General features: G+C 37.3%; 1 protein-coding gene across 1 annotated transcript in view; it reads right to left on the reverse strand.

Moving 5' to 3' along the window:
* LOC149779218 (E3 ubiquitin-protein ligase LRSAM1-like) overlaps positions 1 to 19,852 on the reverse strand; it is an 86,051-nt gene that overhangs the window by 22,468 nt on the left and 43,731 nt on the right. The window contains exons 11-15 of the mRNA XM_089939786.1: positions 15,916 to 16,038; positions 14,452 to 14,539; positions 12,025 to 12,121; positions 6,922 to 6,992; positions 3,540 to 3,642 (exon numbers count right to left, since the gene is read on the reverse strand). Coding sequence (XP_089795912.1) covers positions 3,540 to 3,642; positions 6,922 to 6,992; positions 12,025 to 12,121; positions 14,452 to 14,539; positions 15,916 to 16,038 — 482 coding nt within the window. The remainder of the gene's footprint in view (positions 1 to 3,539; positions 3,643 to 6,921; positions 6,993 to 12,024; positions 12,122 to 14,451; positions 14,540 to 15,915; positions 16,039 to 19,852) is intronic.

Consider the following 19,852-nt stretch of genomic DNA (forward strand, 5'->3'; position numbering starts at 1 on the left):
AAAACTTTAAGAAAGCAAAAGAAATCAGCATAAGTATCAGCAAGTTAAGCACAGCATGTTTTAATGCTGTAAAGCAATTAGTAAGCACTGTTTTACAGCAAGCTGAATTGTCCTAAAGGAGCTATAGATTAATGTCATAAAGAACCTAGAGATCAATGTCATAAAGAGGCTACAAATCAGTGTTATAAAGGAGCTACAGATCAATGTCCTAAAGGGGTTAAAAATCATTATATTATATAAGGTTGTGTTATACCTATGGACCCTATAGTTAATTTAATGGGATCTTACCCCATTTTATAAGGTTGTGTTATAACTGTAGCTAATTTAATGGGATCCATATCTATACCCCATTACATCAGGTTGTCTTATACCTATGGGTCCTATTGCAAATTTAATGGGATCCATACCAATACCCCATTATATAAGGCTGTGCTACACTGAGAGGCTCTATTGTGAGGGTTAATGTTTATAAGCATTAGAATAATTAGCTTGTTGAAATAAACTTGCATTAGAAATTGATAGTTTGACATACAAAAGTAATGTTCTTATCTGAAAATTTATGATATAGTACAGAACGATTTCTTTTATAAGCCCAAGGAACTCACTGCAGAATTTTTTCTAAGGGTGGGGGAGGGGGATTTATCAATTTTAAAAGCTTTCTTGAAGAAGAAAGTACTGAAAGAAAAAATAATTTAAAAGAGGTATCTGATCAGCAGATAAAAATCTGTTTTCAATGTTTCAATTTTAAATAATTTAACATTCAGCTTTTCTGGAATGTGAAGGACTTGGATGTGGATTTGCTGAGAAAGAGACCACCTGAGAAATCACAAACCAGAGGGCAAAGATCTCGAGGCCTGGTTGCCCTTTGTTTATGAAAGTAGTTAACAACAGCTAAATTGTCAGTCATAATGAAAACACATGCCCAAGTCTGAATCTCCTGCTATGACTGAAAGGCATTAATTATGGCTTTCATCTCCTGAAAATTAATGCGTATTCACTGCTTGTGAATGGGACGAACCTAGCTAACTTCTTGGAAGTGCTGATCATAATTTCCAGCAGTTAATCCTCTATCAGATTCCTACTGCAAGCCAGGCTATGTCCTCCAATTTGTTCAGATAGGACATCATACAGTCTGAACCTGCATCACTTGATCCAATCAACAATGTTTTGGCTACCAAAGGGATAGGGGAATCATCTGCAGCAGTCTCAGCAGCAGGCATCATTGGCATCCCTGGACAAGAAGCAGTCATCCTTGCACAAGACACAGGCATCCTTGGACAAGAAACATGCATCCTCGCAAAGGAAGCAGCCATCCCTGGACAAGAAGCAGGCATCTCTGGACAAGAAGAAAGCATTCTTGGACAAGAAGCAGGCATCCCTGGACAAGAAGAAAGCATCCTTGGATAAGAAGCAGGCATCTCTGGTCAAGAAGCAGGCATCCCTGGACAAGAAGAAAGCATATTTGTATAAGCAGACATCCCTGGACAAGAAGCAGGCATCCCTGGACAAGAAAGCATCCATGGACAAGAAGAAAGCATCCTTGGACAAGAAGCAGGCATCCCTGGACAAGAAGCAGGCATCCTTGGACAAGAAGAAAGCATCCTTGGATAAGAAGCAGGCATCTCTGGTCAAGAAGCAGGCATCCCTGGACAAGAAGAAAGCATATTTGTATAAGCAGACATCCCTGGACAAGAAGCAGTTATCCCTGGACAAGAAAGCATCCATGGACAAGAAGAAAGCATCCTTGGACAAGAAGCAGGCATCCCTGGACAAGAAGCAGGCATCCTTGGACAAGAAGAAAGCATCCTTGGATAAGAAGCAGGCATCTCTGGTCAAGAAGCAGGCATCCCTGGACAAGAAGAAAGCATCCTTGGATAAGAAGCAGGCATCTCTGGTCAAGAAGCAGGCATCCCTGGACAAGAAGAAAGCATATTTGTATAAGCAGACATCCCTGGACAAGAAGCAGGCATCCCTGGACAAGAAAGCATCCTTGGACAAGAAGAAAGCATCTCTGGACAAGAAGCAGGCATCCTTGGACAAGAAACAGGCATCCTAGGACAAGAAGCAGGCATTCCTGGACAAGAAGAAAGTATCCTTGCGCAAGAAGCAGACATCCTTGGACAAGAAGCAGGCATCCCTGGACAAGAAGTAGGTAACCTTGACTAGAAACAGGCATCCCTGGACAAAAAGCAGAAGCAGGCATCCTTGGACAAGAAACAGGCATCCCAGGACAAGAAGCAGGCATCCCTGGACAAGAAGCAGAAATTTGGATAAGAAGCAGGCATCACTGGACAAGAAGCTGGCATCCTTGCACAAGAAGCAGGTATCCTTAGACTAGAAACAGGCATCCCTGGACAAAAAGCAGGCATTTCTGGACAAGAAGAAAGAAAACTTGCACAAGAAGCAGGTATCCCTGACTAGAAACAGGCATCCCTGGACAAAACGCAGGCATCTCTGGACAAAAAGCAGGCATCCTTTCACAAGAAGCAGCCATCCTTGCACAAGAAGCGGACAACCTTGCACAAGAAACAGGCATCCCTGGACAAGAAGCAGGCATCTTTGAGCAAGAAACAGGCATTCTTGCACGAGAAGCAGGCATCCTTGGACAAGAAACAGGCATCCCTGGACAAGAAGCAGGCATCCCTGGACAAGAAGAAAGCATCCTTAGACAAGAAACAGGCATCCCTGGACTAGAAACAGGCATCCTAGGACAAGAAACAAGCATCACTGGATAAGAAGCAGGCATCCTTGGACAAGAAGCAGGCATCCCTGGACAAGAAGCAGGCATCTCTGGACAAGAAGCAGGCATTCATGGACAAGAAGCAGGCATCCTTGGACAAGAAACAGGCATACCTGGATAAGAAACAGGCATCCTTAGACAAGAAGCAGGCATATTTGGACAAGAAACAGGCATTCCTAGACAAGAAGACCTGCCACAAGATTGAGAAGACCCATGAGGTGAAGAAATTCCCTGGCTGAAATTCTCTTCTCTGAACGAATGGTAGACACTTCTCATGGTTTTCAAGGCATGTTCCAGACAGAGAAAAACTTGGCTCAAGATGGATTTGAACTCCACACCCAACTGAATAAAATACTTGGATGGGATAAAACTGGGTTACTGGGACAGTCCTTATCGACAAGAAATTCAAGACAAAAAAGTGAAACAAATGATTACATATTTTGATACAAAAGATAACTTGCCTTGTGCTTTTGTAAAATGCTGTCCTGGTGGTCAAGACTGATTGCAAAGTTTGCTTCCTGAATGACAATGAAAACCAATATCAGTTTCTCCATTCTGAACTATGATACCCAAATGAACTTGTTCAGAAAATTTAGATCTACAAGCAGACAAAGCTTGCCATTGACTTTGGGAACCAGGAAAAGCCTACACTGATTTTGTAATGTGAACAATTGCTACCAGGCTCTTTAAGAAGAGTGTTTATTTATTGCTGCAAGACACTGGCTTTGTACCAGTCTCTTAGGATTTTCAATAACAACTGGTACCCCATCCAAATCAGTGAAAGCACAGTAAAACTTACTCAACAAGGGCTTGCCTCAATGTAGCACTCTCTCTGCTATCAGTATAGCTCAGTCTCAGTTTCTCAAAAATTTCACTTTCTTCCAACACTTTCTGCATGGCCTCTGAAACAAACATAATCATTGTATCAACTCATCTTACACAATATATAACTGAAACCTGGTTTAAAATAACCTGAACATACAGACCCATCTGTTAATATTGCCAATCATTTTTGGTCATTTCCAATTTTCCTGTACTTTTATAATCTGCCTGTAGGTGGCAACCACATGCATAAGGCATGCAGAAAAGATTAATTTTAATAACAATGGACTCATTGTAATGTATGTAAATAGCTAGTAGCAATCATGTAGCAGAGGTTGTGCAACCAGTCTTTTACATGAAGATCACTTTTGCATCAAACCATTAATTAATCTGTTCATTATTTCAAGGTCTTCCTTCTGCCTTGTAATCTATACACAACACGTGTCAATACAGGTAATCTATCTACAAATACCATTTTCAGCTGATCTATTTTTAGTAATAGTGGCCATATTTAACTGGCAAATCTGCATCATATCTATAAATCTGAAAGCCTTTCATGCAGACTGGGGTGTTCTGTTTGGCAAATATGGACATATTCTGATGAGTAGTTTCTGAGAATAAGTAACTTAAAGTTGATTTTTTAAATTTTATTTTTAATAATGGCAGCAGATTTCATTGTTCCCATTTCCACCAAAGTGTATATGAATCATGCACTAACAGCAACCGTCATATATAAAACATCAGCCTGATGCATGAAGTTCACATACAGAAATGCATGCACTGAATCAAGACCAAGAACTGTATTTGCAGTTGAATGCTTGTATCATACAATTTCAACCAATTTCTCAATATCAGCAAATAAAAATTGATTACATGCAGATGATGTGTGCAACTTGATATTATTGAATGGAAACTCTTTCATGCTCACCATACTGGCCAGGAAGGGTAGACTGGGTCCATGTTTCTACTGTACTGATAAGTTAATGAATGGAAACTCTTTCATGCTCACTATAATGGCCATGAGGGGTAGACTGGGTCCATGTTTCTACTGTACTGATATGTTAATGAATGGAAACTCTTTCATGCTTACCATACTGGCCATGAGGGGTAGGCTGGGTCCATGTTTCTACTGTACTGATATGTTTTCATTGCAAAGTATAGATCCAGAAAGAAACATGGAGATAAACAAGTTCTGGAGTGGGATATGAGATTCCTGAATTATTGGCAGCAATTGTATTCCATGGTGTTATTTTTGTTACCGAAAAAAAGACCAACTTTATTCTGAGGAAAAAAGAACAGGAAGTGTTTATAATATTTGGAGTTGTTAAACAACTTACTATTGAATGCATTTTTATGTTAGCATTAGTTTTCTTAAGTATTAATTGCAAAAAGTTGTTTTTATTTATTTGCTGATTTATTTTATTCTTTATTTTCCTATATTCCAGTCCAGTGAACCTGGGATACAAAACCCCTCAATCTAAGAAAGTAGCAGGAACACTAACATTGGCATTATTTGTACAAACTAGAAAGACCTTATTGTCTGGATGCTTTGTCATCAACTGACACTGGCATTATTTGTACAAACTAGAAGGACCTTAATGTCTGGATGCTTTGTCATCAACTGACATTGGCATTATTTGTACAAACTAGAAGGACCTTAATGTCTGGATGCTTTGTCATCAACTGACACTGGCATTATTTGTACAAACTAGAAGGACCTTATGTCTGGATGCTTTGTCATCAACTGACATTGGCATTAATTGTACAAACTAGAAGGACCTTAATGTCTGGATGCTTTGTCATCAACTGACACTGGCATTATTTGTACAAACTAGAAGGACCTTAATGTCTGGATGCTTTGTCAACTTGGATCAAGCAGTTTCTGCATGGCTTTCAATGTAGAAAAGGAATCCAAAAAGACATTTTTTTTTTCTCGAGAGGTTTTAATGTAGTTCAAAGTTTTCAGTACAACACTGTAATCTGTGTGGCAAAAATTGAGGTTTTATCTGGTAATAGCCTTAAGATGGTGATATGGATGTGGGAATGGCAGCTCCAACTCTGATCACATTTTTTGAAGGATCTGTTTGAAGAGGCTCAAGTACAAAACTTTTAGTTCATTAAAGTTACATAGTAATGTCTAGCACTGGGGTATCATAGCTTTAATAATGTTTCAGTCATATTGCTATAATGTCTGCAGTGTGACAGTTTATAATGATGTCTAGCACTAGGGCATCATGCTGCAAACATGTAGCATCATGTCCCACCCAGTCACATTATCCTGTCACCAGGCCAACCAGTCCTAACACTAACCTCTTAATGCTGAGTGCCTAGTGAGGCAGCTGTTAGTACCATATAGTAAGTCTTTGGTATGACTTAGCTGGTGTTCAAGCTTGCCACCTCCTGCATCCACGGCAGATGTTCTAATTACTAGGCCACCGAAGCAGTCTGAAAATTGTGAGTATCTGATGAGGACTTCTTGAATGGGCAAAGATCAAATATAACTTTGGATAGAGGTGATAACCAAGGCATTGACTTCCAATCATCCGATTTATGCAGTACTTCTAACATTGATTTTTGCTGTCTCCAAGTGAGAATGAATTCATTCAAAAGGTGGAATGGAGTTTGGTTTCTGTACATACCACATTTGGTATCTGGGCCTAAAGATTCCATCATATGAAGGGTAAGATGGATTAGTTTGGTAGCATAATGTAAAGGCAATTTCATTTGTATGAGATAAAGTGATGGTTCATGTGACTCAACATAGAGGCATTCTGAAAGCGAAGTTCTGAATGCAACCAGACAGAGTCCAAGTCCCTGATTGTGTATTGAATCAAGCCTCAGCATGTAAGATTTACAAGCTAATCAATAAACAATCAATTCATAGTAAATTTTACATCTGACTAGTGATTTGTATAACAAAAGCAAGACCTTTCAATATACTCCTGAATCAATGTTTGCCATGGATTAAGGGCTTGTTTACTTTTGTCCTTGTATCAAATATTTGGAAAAAAAGTTACTTGATGTTTAAAAATTAGCACTAAACATTTGGTACAATAAAGAAGATACAGTTCTGGGTCATTAAAAACAGCGTTAAAACTTTAGCACCACCATGAAGGTACAGTTCTCGGTCACTAAAAACAGCATTAAAACTTTAGCACAGCCATGAAGATACAGCTCTGGGTCATCACAAATATAATGTAATCAGCAAAAGTGCATACTTATGGTTTTAGACTGAGATAATTTGAAGGGGCTGCATTTCTGAAATGATAAAGTTTTAGACGCATCTTAAAAATTTCTCAGACATATTCCTTGGAGAAACCAATTATCAAGGTGTTTCCATTTGTGGTGTGATAGCTTACCTAGCACTTCTTTTTTCCTCAAATTCTGAATTTCCTCCCATCTGACCACAAATAAATCTTCTTTTTCTATTCTGAAATTTTTTAAAGAAAATAACAATAAAAAATAAATTGGGGTCACAACTGATTAAATCATTGGGTTTTTCAGACATAATTTTTCTAATATTTTTCTTTTCTTTTCATGTGCCACTAATTGTATGGAATATATGTATTACGAGAAATCAATCTCATTGAACTGTTTCTTCAAACATGTTTGACCTAACCCTCAGGACACAGACTATGACCATGGAGGTTAAACCACACCATCAATGGATTAAAGACATCATTCTTTGGTTTATCTGACTATGGTTAGACCAAGTTTGTCCAAGGTCAAGTCAACCATCAATTACTCATGATTCAGAATAATTGCAATCAGAAAAGTGACCACTGGTCAGACCTAAGTCTGTCCGTGGTCTGTCAATTGTCAGAGCATGGACTATCCATGGGCAGAAGACATTACTGCATTGTCAATGTCATCCAGATTCAACATTTCTACAGAAGAAATGCTTCAAATTGTTCTGAATGTCCCAAACATGTTCAGAGACATAAATTCACTACTTCATGAGCTAACTGCACTCAAGATCAATGTTACTTAAAAGAAGCAATAAGCTAAGTAGATATTTTCGTATTAACTCTCATGTATGATCAACATCCTGAGTAACATGTAATTATCAATCAATTGTGAACAAAGTTACAACAAGGTCATCAAACACCTGAACACCATTAAACTATACTGACCATACATTTTGAGACATGATAAAGTATTTAAAAAATCCTGTCCCAAAACTTATGGTGAAATGTTTTTCACCTAAATCATATGTCCCAAGAAATGAAATATATTTGTGTTGAACCCTCATACATACATTGCATGTTATAATAAAATAAATAAATAAACTGCTTATTTAATAATAAAAATAACCCTGTATTGTTGTCATTTATCCCTCTTTGTCTTCATAATAAGCAATTTATTAAAGAAAAACATTCATCTACAAACTCTTTGTTTGCATACATACTATAGTGTATATAGTGTGTATAGCTATGTCAGATGACACATGCCACATTATTCACTGACATGAGTAGAGAAATGAATCATGTTTGGTTCTACTCACAGGTTTCAGTATGTTGTCAGACTGAAAACTGGATCCAACAAAATTGCTAACAAGAGTGAAAGGGGGTGACAGAAATATCAGCTGATTGCTTCAAGGCACCTGCCATTCATGCACGACATGGTGTAAGGTGCACAATAACCAAGATTTTGTGTGTGTGTGTGTGTGTGTGTGTGTGCGATTTGGACTTTTAACATAGCTTTAACAATTTTCCAGTCACATCGCTACAATGTCTGCAGTGTGGCAGTTAATACCAAGATTGTATTATTTCCAGGCTAACTTTATGAAAGTATCTTGCAAATAAAAATCATCACTTGAAAATACATTCACTAGCATAGGTTACAAAAAGTATTATTACAGCAAGTTTTAATGGAGTAAAATCATTTGATGAATTTGTGAAGGCCAAAAGAGATGACGATTTTGCCGACAATATGATCATTAACATGGATGAAACTATGACCTGATTTCCTGGACAGACTGTTGATATGAATATGAAAGTGAGAATTAAAAAAATCTATTTAGTTGCTGCAGTTTCTGCAGCAGGAGATGCATTGCTTCCAATGATAATTTTCCATGACATGATAGAGATAGAAAAAATATACATGCACTGAAAAGATCATATGTGTGCAAAAGGGTTGGGTTGATGAGGTAATGATGCTGTGGTTTTAAAAGTTTTATCTCAAGTACAGTTTAATATTTTTTTAAATGAAATTCAAGTTTAAGTGCATTCTGTGGCATCTCAGTTTTGAATGATTCAAAAGCTGTCCACAACTTATGACAAAAAAAAGATCTCCCAGATAATACAGTACACAAAAAAATTACTCTAAAAAATTAATTTATGGTGTCCCAAGAAATAGTGTCCCAAATGTACAACATGTACAGCAGTCTTCTACTCTTGTTAATTTCTTTGCCAAGTGAAAAGATCACTGCTAATCAGTATTACTAATAAACATACAGGTTAAAAACTATTAGCACTGATTAATGCAATTCAAATTCACGAAATAAATTTACATGACTCAGTAAAAACTTTTAAGATATTGCAACCAAAAGAAAGCAGATTTTAAGTAAATTATGTTTCTCAGAGAATACTTGCCCAATCACATTATGTTAGGAATATTAGCCTGCTACCTCGGAAATTCAACCCTACTAAAAGACAAAAATTGTCTTTTCTTGTCTATCTCAGATAGACAAAGGGTAATAACTCTTTCCCATTACCTCCCCTTGCCATTGCCAGGGTAAATTTTTAACTGAGGTGGCGCTCAACAGTTTTGCATTTTGCATAGGGTTAGAATTTTAAAGAAAAAGAATTTCCCCAGTTTTCCTCAATGGTTATACTGGCTATTTAAAAAAGACAATGTATATCTTTAGGTATAATTCAAAGAACCTTAAATTCCCTTTATTTTGGTGTATGATTGATGCGTGTAATATGGTTTCTAGAGTATACAGCTTGGCCTTACTCCAGATATGCACCTTTAGAAAAAGTGCTAGCTCCACTTGGTCATTTTCACTTCCTGAACTTCAGAGGTAAATTGTATAAAAAAGAGCCGATATTTTTTTAAATGTTTTATGTATTTGGTAATTCATTCATTGCACTTTCAGAAGGTGGTATTGTCTAGTCTGGCAAAATACACTTTCCCTATTTCAATAGCTGCTATGGAAAGTGTACTTTAGACTGATTCAGACTGATTTTTTTAGCACAAGTGAGCAATCATTTTAGTTAGCAGTGTGCTTAGATCATGTACAATTTCCAAAAGTACAATATCCAAAGAAATGTCATCCACATTACATTAATGAAGCATAGAGGTATGCCAACATTCTCTCCATTGTGCACGTTTTAAATGCAAACAACTTTACCTTACATACGTCACTCTTTAAAAGGTACATAATAACTGGTGAGCGCCCCCTGAGCAATATACTAAAGAGAATAGTTGCATGGCTGGGTGGTTGGGAGGGTTTTTAAGTAATGTTGCCAGATAAGTATTCTTAGACAAACATAATTTACTTTAAAATTTGCTTTCTCCTTTGAATACAATTTCCTCAATGACATTACGTTAGGAGAACAAGTAAAAGGAGAGGGGATTCTGAACATCTGATATCTACCTCAGGTATCTTTCTATGGAATGATGGTTGGCTTCCCATTTGAACGATAATCCGTTCTCCTAATTACACAAGCAACACTGCCTGTGGTCACATGACCTGTGACCCTTATATAGAATGAAAGAGACAACTACTGAGATTTTCTTACCAACAAAATTTTACCAGTAAATACACTGAAGCCAATAGGCTGTGTTGATTCATCTAGTTGGATCTGGTGAGAAGGCTGACTCTGCATGCTAGCCAGCACCTATTATACCTAAGATCCAGCTGTTACATTCAAATGCAAGGCTCGCTGAGATGCCTTGAAGCTTCTGAGCTGTAACCTTCATGAAGCAACTCTGATCTGGTGAGACATCTGAGAAAGCTGAGTGTCAAGGCCATGAGGGGTGATATTCTGTGTCCAAGCTCTCACAGGAAGGAATAGTTGTTTGGATGTGCCACAACTTGTCTCTGAACATTTCAAGCAGTATTTCAGAAGTGAAAAGTGTTGATAATGGCCTTCATTTATAGCATGTTTATGTGTAGAGGCTGTTCCCCTGGCTGCCACATGCTGCTGATGGTAGTGAAGTCAGGCAACAGGTGGGCACCCCAACTTTACACACTAGCATTGGTACATACCTTTATTTCTGCTTGGGGCTTCTCCAGTAGAATTTCCATGGTCAGCCAACCTGGGATGTGCCACTGATGCAGGAATGATCAAATCATGGGCATGATCAAAACATTCATACATCTAAATGTTGATGACACCAATGCCACTGCCACAGGTGAGACTGGACTACTTGCTCAACAGGACAAAACAAATTTCAGACATATTGGAATAGTATTCCAAAGTTTCAGAAGAATATAGGCACTGAATCTGATGTGGAAGATGCATGAGTTTTAAGAAACTTTACCACAAAATCCTAACTATGACAACAACATTGTTGCCACCAGAAAAGTGATACCCATGTCTCACTGATTTAATGGTGTAACCATGATTCTAGTATATATCTGACTTCAAACCTCAGTTTGTAAAAGTATCTATTTTCAAGAAGGAAAGACATGGCCAGAAGACACTTATTTTTGAGTATATATGTATATGAATGGATGGTGGTGATAATAATTTTTTAATTGTTCTGTATTGAGCAGTATAATTAAAATCAGATGAATGGTAAGCTCCTTGAAAAACTACCTTCCAACTGTATCATACATTCTTTCTGTAACAAGCATTACTATTGTCTTGTTTACAAACTGCATTAATCTGTTAACAGCTACAATTAATCCAAAAGTCCAGTGATTAGGTAAAGGTCAACAGAGCTACTGTGACTCAAAGTTACAATTATACCAATGGTCAAATGATTAGGTATAGGTCAACAGTGCTACTGTGACTCACACTTACAATTATACCAATAGTCAATTGATTATGTGACTCAAAGTTACAATTATACCAATAGTCAAATGATTAGATACAGGTCAACAGTGTTACTGTGACTCAAAGTTACAATTATACAAATGGTTAAATGATTAGGTATAGGTCAACAGTGCTATTGTGACTCACAGTTACAATTATACCAACTGTCAAATGGTTAGGTATAGGTAAACAGTGTTACTGTGGCTCACAGTTAAAATTATCCCAATGGTCAAATGATTAGGTATAGGTCAACAGTGCTAATGTGACTCCCAGTTACAATTATATGAATAGTCAAATGATTAGGTGTAGGTCAACAGTGCTACTGTGACTCACAGTTACAATTATGCTAAGAGCCTCATGTTTAGATGTAGGTAAATCATATTCAGCACAAAAGGTTAGTACAAAAGAATAGTATGTAAAGCTACTAAAGCAGATGAGGCAATATGTCCAAATACAGTTATGTTTGTACAGTACCTCTCCTTTTCTATATTATCTAGAAGGTCATCAGTTTTCCTGGCTTTCTCATTCATGACTAGAATCCTCTGAATAAGGTCTGCTGCACTCTGCTCCACTGGAAACATGAATAATATATGAATACAAGACTGGTCTAAAATAGATACTCACTGTTTCACTTGGATCTGTCAAGGAGAGTGGAGATACACTTTATTTTGTTGTCTCCAAAGTTTGGGTTCTGAAACAATTCTTCTTGACCAATCCCTCCCAATTCAATAGAAATGGAATAACCTTAATTTTACAGGCTTTTAATTTTCAATAGCTTTGACAATATGTATTTATTTATCTAATTAGTCACAGATGTGTGTTATACCTGGATGCATACAATTTCACTGTATCATAATATTGGTAAGGTTTTAAAATATAGGTGCAAATATTCATAGGAAGGAAATATTCTAATGATCCATTCAATTAAAGAGATAATACTATTTGTCAATTATTAAGAAATGAAAAGGTATAAATTAAATATAAATTCTTTACAAAAGTAAAAGCAAACTGATGGTTTTTCATCATAAGCTTCAACATTTTTTACTGCATATTCCAATCAAATCCCAATTCACCTCCATACTTCAACCCATTCCTTATTCCCCCACATATTCCAACCCATTCCTTATTCCACTGCATATTCCAACCCTGTCCTTATTCCACTGCATATTCCAACCATTCCTTATTGTCCTGCATATTCCAACCATTCCTTATTCCCCCACATATTCCAACCCTGTCCTTATTCCACTGCATATGCCAACCCATTCCATATTTTCCTGCATATTCCAACCATTCTTTATTCCCCAGCATTCAAGTCCACCCATCCCGACCACCATCCCCAAAACAGTGATCCAGGATTCAATGTGCAAAATAAAAAAGGATGCATCTTCTTGTTATGACTGCATGTATGAAATATAGCTGTAATCATTTGAAAATATTATCGTAACTATATTTGTATACATGTACTGGACTGTACAAATCGATTGTTGGGGTTTAACAGCACATTGGTATAACCCTGGATGTATATTTCAAAGTAAGGTTTTGACATGCCTCCACAAAAGTTAAAAATACAAAGATACATGTAAAAAAGGTTAAATCCTTCAAATACAAAAGTCAAATTTTTATTTTTTTGTATTAACCTAACTCTTTTAAAAAGGCAAACACCTCTCCAGTGTAAACATAATAACGGAGTAATTCAAGGGGAAATAGACTGCCTCTACCAGTCACCTGTAACAACATGCAAGCAGTCACTATGGGCCTATCCTACATTCCCAAGGCAGCTGGTTTTTTTATATACTTTGTTGTTGTTGTTGTGGGGTTTAACACCATTTTTCAGCACACAATAGGCTATGCATGGCGGCCAGTATAAATGGTGGAGGAAGAACCCGGGAAAACCCCGGGAAGAACCACCGACCCACGAGAAGCTTCTGGCAAGCTTTCTCACATACCCACATTGGCCGAATCCTAGATTCAAACCCATGCAGACAGAGGTGAGATGGCAGTGATCCATAACGGAGAGCACTTTAGACCACTCGGCCATTCGGGGCCCCTTTATATACTTTAAAATTAATTCACAATAGACATTGGACCAACTATAACAATGGACCCCAAGGGAAAGAGCCAAGAATTCTACCTCTATCAGATCATTAGCACAGAAGTAGAATAAATTTAAAGTCTTGTGAATTTCTACCAGGGGCAGTTTGGTGCAGATAGAGGGAAGACTTAATCTGACTGGAGGGGACTCCATCTGTCAGGATGTGGCTTCAAACAGGAGAAAAAGTTCCCCCTCAAATGCACTAGAAGTTATGAAGCCTCGTCTTAAGAAGCTATCAATTGACCTGGATGGGTGACCTGTTGAGCTGCGGATCTAGGTCCTACCAGATCGAATATGACCCTCTGGGATGACAGATCTTGGAGATAAAAGCAAGAGAATGTGACTCCAATCTCCATCCCACAGCCTGAATGATGTCAGTTAGTGAACAGACAAATGCTAGGCTTGTGGCAACTGCTCCAACCTTGTGAGCAACAATTTCATTTGAGCTGGGGTTCTTTCCCTGTATGCTGAACAAATAACCCACTAAATCCAGGATGAGGTAGTCTGTGTACATTTTCATGCAATAAAAGAACAAAATCTTAATGTGTGGCAAGCATATATTTTGTTGAAAGTTTTTGTTGTAATATTCCAGGTCACAGAAGGCAGAAGTCTTCATACCAGGTCTATGAAGATCCTGAGTTTAAGGCCAAAAGAAAATGACTAAATAAGCTACAAATATTTCAAGGTTATTCACTTGGTCTTATATTGCAACAACAAGCAATGGACACATCATAAAGAGTTTTCATAGGATAAACATTACATTATGTAAATATTTAAGTTTACACTGAAATAAACACTGCTCATAATACCTTCCTGCAGACTCTGTAACAAATGAATTTTTTCTACATCTTTCCTATGAGTCAGCTCCACTAGCTCTCTGTCAAGGCGGTCTTCTTCCTATAAAATCAAATACAGTAAAGAATGTAAAGTGAAATTTGTTTTGAAATTTCAATTGCAACTCATTATAAGACACCATACAAGCAATGGTGGTGGTTTAGATCGATCATATGAAGGAAAAAGCCAGAAATCTATAATGGCTATGGCTAAAGTTTGGAGGATCACAAATAATAGTGTGCTTTATTTAGAGATGGTGTAGGTTACCTGACTGATGCAAAGTATGGGTTGATGGTATTAAGATGACTGAAGTCAGACTTTAAAAGTGTCATTATACCTGTAATTAAGCTCACAGGGCTGATCTTTTACTTAGATGATGATGTCATCAGTCTGCATGCTGACCTTTCCATACTTATGTATTGCAAACATTGACTGACTGGAAATATTTTGCAATTTTCACTGATGTTCATGCATCAATATTCTTGGATCTATCAAATCTAACTTTCTAAATCCCAATTTGCTTTGAATTGCATCCACAATGTACATATAAAATTATTGGGAAAGTACAAAAGAAGGGGGTAACCAATACACAACTGCCTTTATGTTTTATTCCAAGTCAGGGAGGAAAGAACTCAGAGCAAAACATGAAATTTTGCCTAAAGTATGACTGTACATTGATTGTTGGATGCAATCATTGAATTGTAAGGAATTACCTGGGCTATGGCATCGATCAGTTTCTGCCTATTATTGGATGTAATAACTGCATTAAAAGGAATTACCTGAGCTACGGCATTAATCAGTTTCTGCCTATTGTTGAATGCAATCATTGCATTTTAAGGAATTACATGAGCTATGGCGTCAATCAGTTTCTACCTATTGTTGGATGCAATAATTGCATTGTAAGGAATTACCTGAGCTATGGCGTCAATCAGTTTCTACCTAGTGATGGATGCAATAACTGCATTGTAAGGAATTACCTGAGCTATGGCGTCAATCAGTTTCTGCCTATTGTTGGATGTTATCATTGCATTGCAAGGAATTACCTGAGCTATGGCGTCAATCAGTTTCTGCCTATTGTTGGATGCAATCATTGCATTGTAAGGAATTACCTGAGCTATGGTGTCAATCAGTTTCTACCTATTGTTGGATGATATCACTGCATTGTAAGGAATTACCTGAGCTATGGCGTCAATCAGTTTCTGCCTATTGTTGGATGCAATAATTGCATTTTAAGGAATTGCCTGAGCTATGGCATCAATCTGTTTCTGCCTATTGTTGGATGCAATCATTGCATTGTAAGGAATTACCTGAGGTATGGCGTCAATCAGTTTCTGCCTATTGTTGGAGGCAATCATTGCATTGTAAGGAATTACCTGAGCTATGGCGTCAATCAGTTTCTGCCTATTGTTGGATGCAATCATTGCATTGTAAGGAATTACCTGAGCTATGGCATCAATCAGTTTCTGCCTATTGTTGGATGCAATCATTGCCAGAAGTGCCTGATCTTGCTGATCTTCGGCCCAAAGTCTCTCCAGTTCAAGCCTCTCAATCCGTTTCTTCTCCTGTGAATTTTTAGACTAATTCAAAATGGTTACACGATATTTACATACAATAATAATTATAGTAAAACCAGTCTCAATTGACACCTCAATAAAAGCCAAATCTATTTACAAATGCAAGATTTCATAGTGTTCATCATAATTTTTAAGCTATAAATGAAGGACACCCATTAACAGAGGACAAACAGAATCCCTCACATGCATCAGTGCAGTATAGGAAAATTCCACATGAGGATTAGAGACATAAACTGGATGGGTATTTTATTATTCAACACTAGTGTATGATACAATGGTATTATTCTTTCCACATTCCTGAATGGAAAATGAGGGCTGAAATTAAAACTTATAACTGGTATTGTCAACAGGGTAAAACAAAAATAACAGGATAGACACTACCATCAATGAAGGATTTGTAGGAATTCATGAGAAATGAATTCCTTCCTTTCTTGTATTCTTTTAACTGCTTAGTATTGAAACCATCTGAGATATTCTTCAGAAACCAAAACAAACCAAATTTGGTAATAAAAATATTTTCTTACATGTTGCTAGCTAACATGCTTGTATTTGCAGTAAAAGACCTTTTTGTGGTCTCTGATCTTGAACTTGAAATCATAGATAAAACTGGTTAAATTTCCTCAGATACTTTATAGATAACCTATATACTATGTCTGGCAAAATATATTAATAATACTTTCTTCAATTGCTGTATTTATAGGCTACTTAAAAAAAACAACTAAACAATGAAATGGCATCATTCAAGGTTTTCCACAAATAAATAAAAATACACAAATACATACTTCCTTGTGGTATCATACTTACATGCCATTACAGGCTGAAGTATCATGATAAACCTTGACCTTGATTTTGTCAAAGTGCTATCAATTTGTTTATTGAAAATCAACTAAATACAAATTCTGTCCAAAATTCATTGTCATGGTCAAATATGTCTGGTTTTCAAACTCTATGACAATAATGCAGACATGCTGATGGTCAAATCTGCTCCATTTTCAGTCAGTACCAATTACATAACGCAAAACATTTTTTTCTTAGTAAAACATTTCTTTGATTGTCCCTCTCTGAGCATAATTCATCAAAAGTACATTCTCAAATCCACTACCTTGACAATCTAGCTTTCCTAAGACCCCTGGCCACCTCCCCAAAAAGATATGTGTGTCTCTGGGTGGCTGAACATTCCTGTTTTTCACTGCCAACCCCAGAACTTTTTACCCCATTGTTAATTTTTTTAAAACCAAAATTGATTTGTATGCATTTAATAATATATATATTTTTTAACAGGGCAAGACATATCTACCTACCCTAATTGTAAAACTAGTGCAATAAGAAACAACTGGGGAGGGGGGCCTAAGCTAAGAAACATGTTCACACCACTTTTAGTTTATTTTAGCAGCAAAATTTTAAAGTCATTTACTTGCTGAGATGGCAGTTGGTAAGTGTGGTCTCCCTTCAATAAAGGGACTGGTACCAAATCCCATAAATTATCAGTTACTAACTAGAGTGAACATGCATGCTCCTCCAGTGACACAACTATTGGGGGGATGTGCATATTATGAGTGGTTAGACATTATGGAAGATGCATATTTCACTCTTATACACTACCCATAATAATACAACAGGTGAATATGTAATTGAAGGGCTTTACATCTCCGTACTCCAGAGACAACCATGTTATCTCCTAATGTAATGTGAAACAGTCTCATGTTTTGTGCGATATACAGGCCAGGGTAAGCCAATGATAAAGGCATATAAGTGGTGTAGAGAAGAAATTTTCACTCTTGAAAATCCAACAAAGTCAGAGTAACCTGTATCATTACAAAGCTGGTGAATGACCTGGAAAGTTAGCCTGTTATACCACTGATACAGGTCTCACCAAGACAAAAATAACCTATTGTGCTGCTTCTATAGGTCTCATCTGGTCAAACTGAGTATGTAATGCTACTGATACAGGTCTCACCAGATTACACTAAGACTATTGTGCCACTTCTATAGGTCTCATCTGGTCAAACTGAGTCTGTAATGCCATTAATACAGGTCTCACCAGATTACACTAGAACTATTGTGCCACTTCTATAGGTCTCATCTGGTCAAACTGAGTCTGTAATGCCATTAATACAGGTCTCACCAGATTACACAGGGACTATTGTACCATTTCTATAGGTCTCATCTGGTCAAACTGAGTCTGTAATGCCATTAATACAGGTCTCACCAGATTACACTAGAACTATTGTGCCACTTCTATAGGTCTCATCTGGTCAAACTGATTATGTTATGCCACTGATACAGGTCTCACCAGATTACACAGGGACTATTGTGCCACTTCTATAGGTCTCATCTGGTCAAACTGAGTCTGTAATGCCATTAATACAGGTCTCACCAGATTACACTAAGACTATTGTGCCACTTCTATCGGTCTCATCTAGTCAAACTGACTGTTATGCCACTGATAAAGGCCTCACCAGACTACACTAAGACTATTGTGCCACTTCTATAGGTCTCATCTGGTCAAACTGAGTCTGTAATGCCATTAATACAGGTCTCACCAGATTACACTAGAACTATTGTGCCACTTCTATAGGTCTCATCTGGTCAAACTGAGTCTGTAATGCCATTAATACAGGTCTCACCAGATTACACTAGAACTATTGTACCACTTCTATAGGTCTCATCTGGTCAAACTGAGTCTGCAATGTGATTAATACAGGTCTCACCAGATTACACTAGAACTATTGTGCCACTTCTATAGGTCTCATCTGGTCAAACTGATTATGTTATGCCACTGATACAGGTCTCACCAGATTACACAGGGACTATTGTGCCACTTCTATAGGTCTCATCTGGTCAAACTGAGTCTGTAATGCCATTAATACAGGTCTCACCAGATTACACTAGGACTATTGTGCCACTTCTATAGGTCTCATCTGGTCAAACTGAGTGTAATGCCATTAATACAGGTCTCAACAGATTACACAGGGACTATTGTGCCACTTATATAGGTGTCATCTGGTCAAACTGAGTCTGTTATGCCACTGATACAGGTCTCACCAGATTACACTAAGACTACTCTGCTGCTGATATTAGGTATTTACAAGAATGAGAATGCTTTAAAGAACAATCAGACTAAGTAACTGACTGGATAGGATCTGATTCAAATCCCTCTATCAATGGGAAGACCACTCTCGATTGTCTTCTATCTTGGCAAGCACATGACATTTCTGCACTTTTGTTACTAAAATAAGCTACCAGATGAAGTGTTAGCTTGGAAAGGCTGGATCTGCAAGTTAGTAGATTTATTCCTAATGCATTTTGATTGGGTGAAGTATCTGAATAATAAATATTTTATTGGAAACTGCCATGTGGATGCCACCATTCATTGAAGACAAAGCAGAAATAATGAGATTTTTTGGATGGTGACTTTCTTTTTATGTTGGAGTTCACATCAGCACCATTTTCATTTAGGACCAGCCAGCCATATGTTATGAAATCTACATTACTACATCCTGGGCTTTGCAAAAGACAGCAAGCGCCCCATCCATCTTCCAAGTGAACTGTAAATATTTACAGGTAATAATATCATCTAAATACAAACATTGATATAATTATGTTCCTCTTCTCAAAATCATTTTCTGTACCCTAGCAAGCAATATGCTTCAGTGCCCATTTATGAACTAAACCTAGACAAAATATTGTTTTTGTTGCTGTTGTGGGGTTTAACGCCATTTTTCAGCACACGATAGGCTATACATGGCGGCCAGTATTAATGGTGGAATAAGAACCCGGATAAACCCCAGAAAGAACCACC

The sequence above is a fragment of the Sinohyriopsis cumingii genome, chromosome 17, assembly GCF_028554795.1.
Source record: "Sinohyriopsis cumingii isolate HCF-2022 chromosome 17, ASM2855479v2, whole genome shotgun sequence".
NCBI classification, from domain to species: Eukaryota; Metazoa; Mollusca; class Bivalvia; order Unionida; family Unionidae; genus Sinohyriopsis; species Sinohyriopsis cumingii.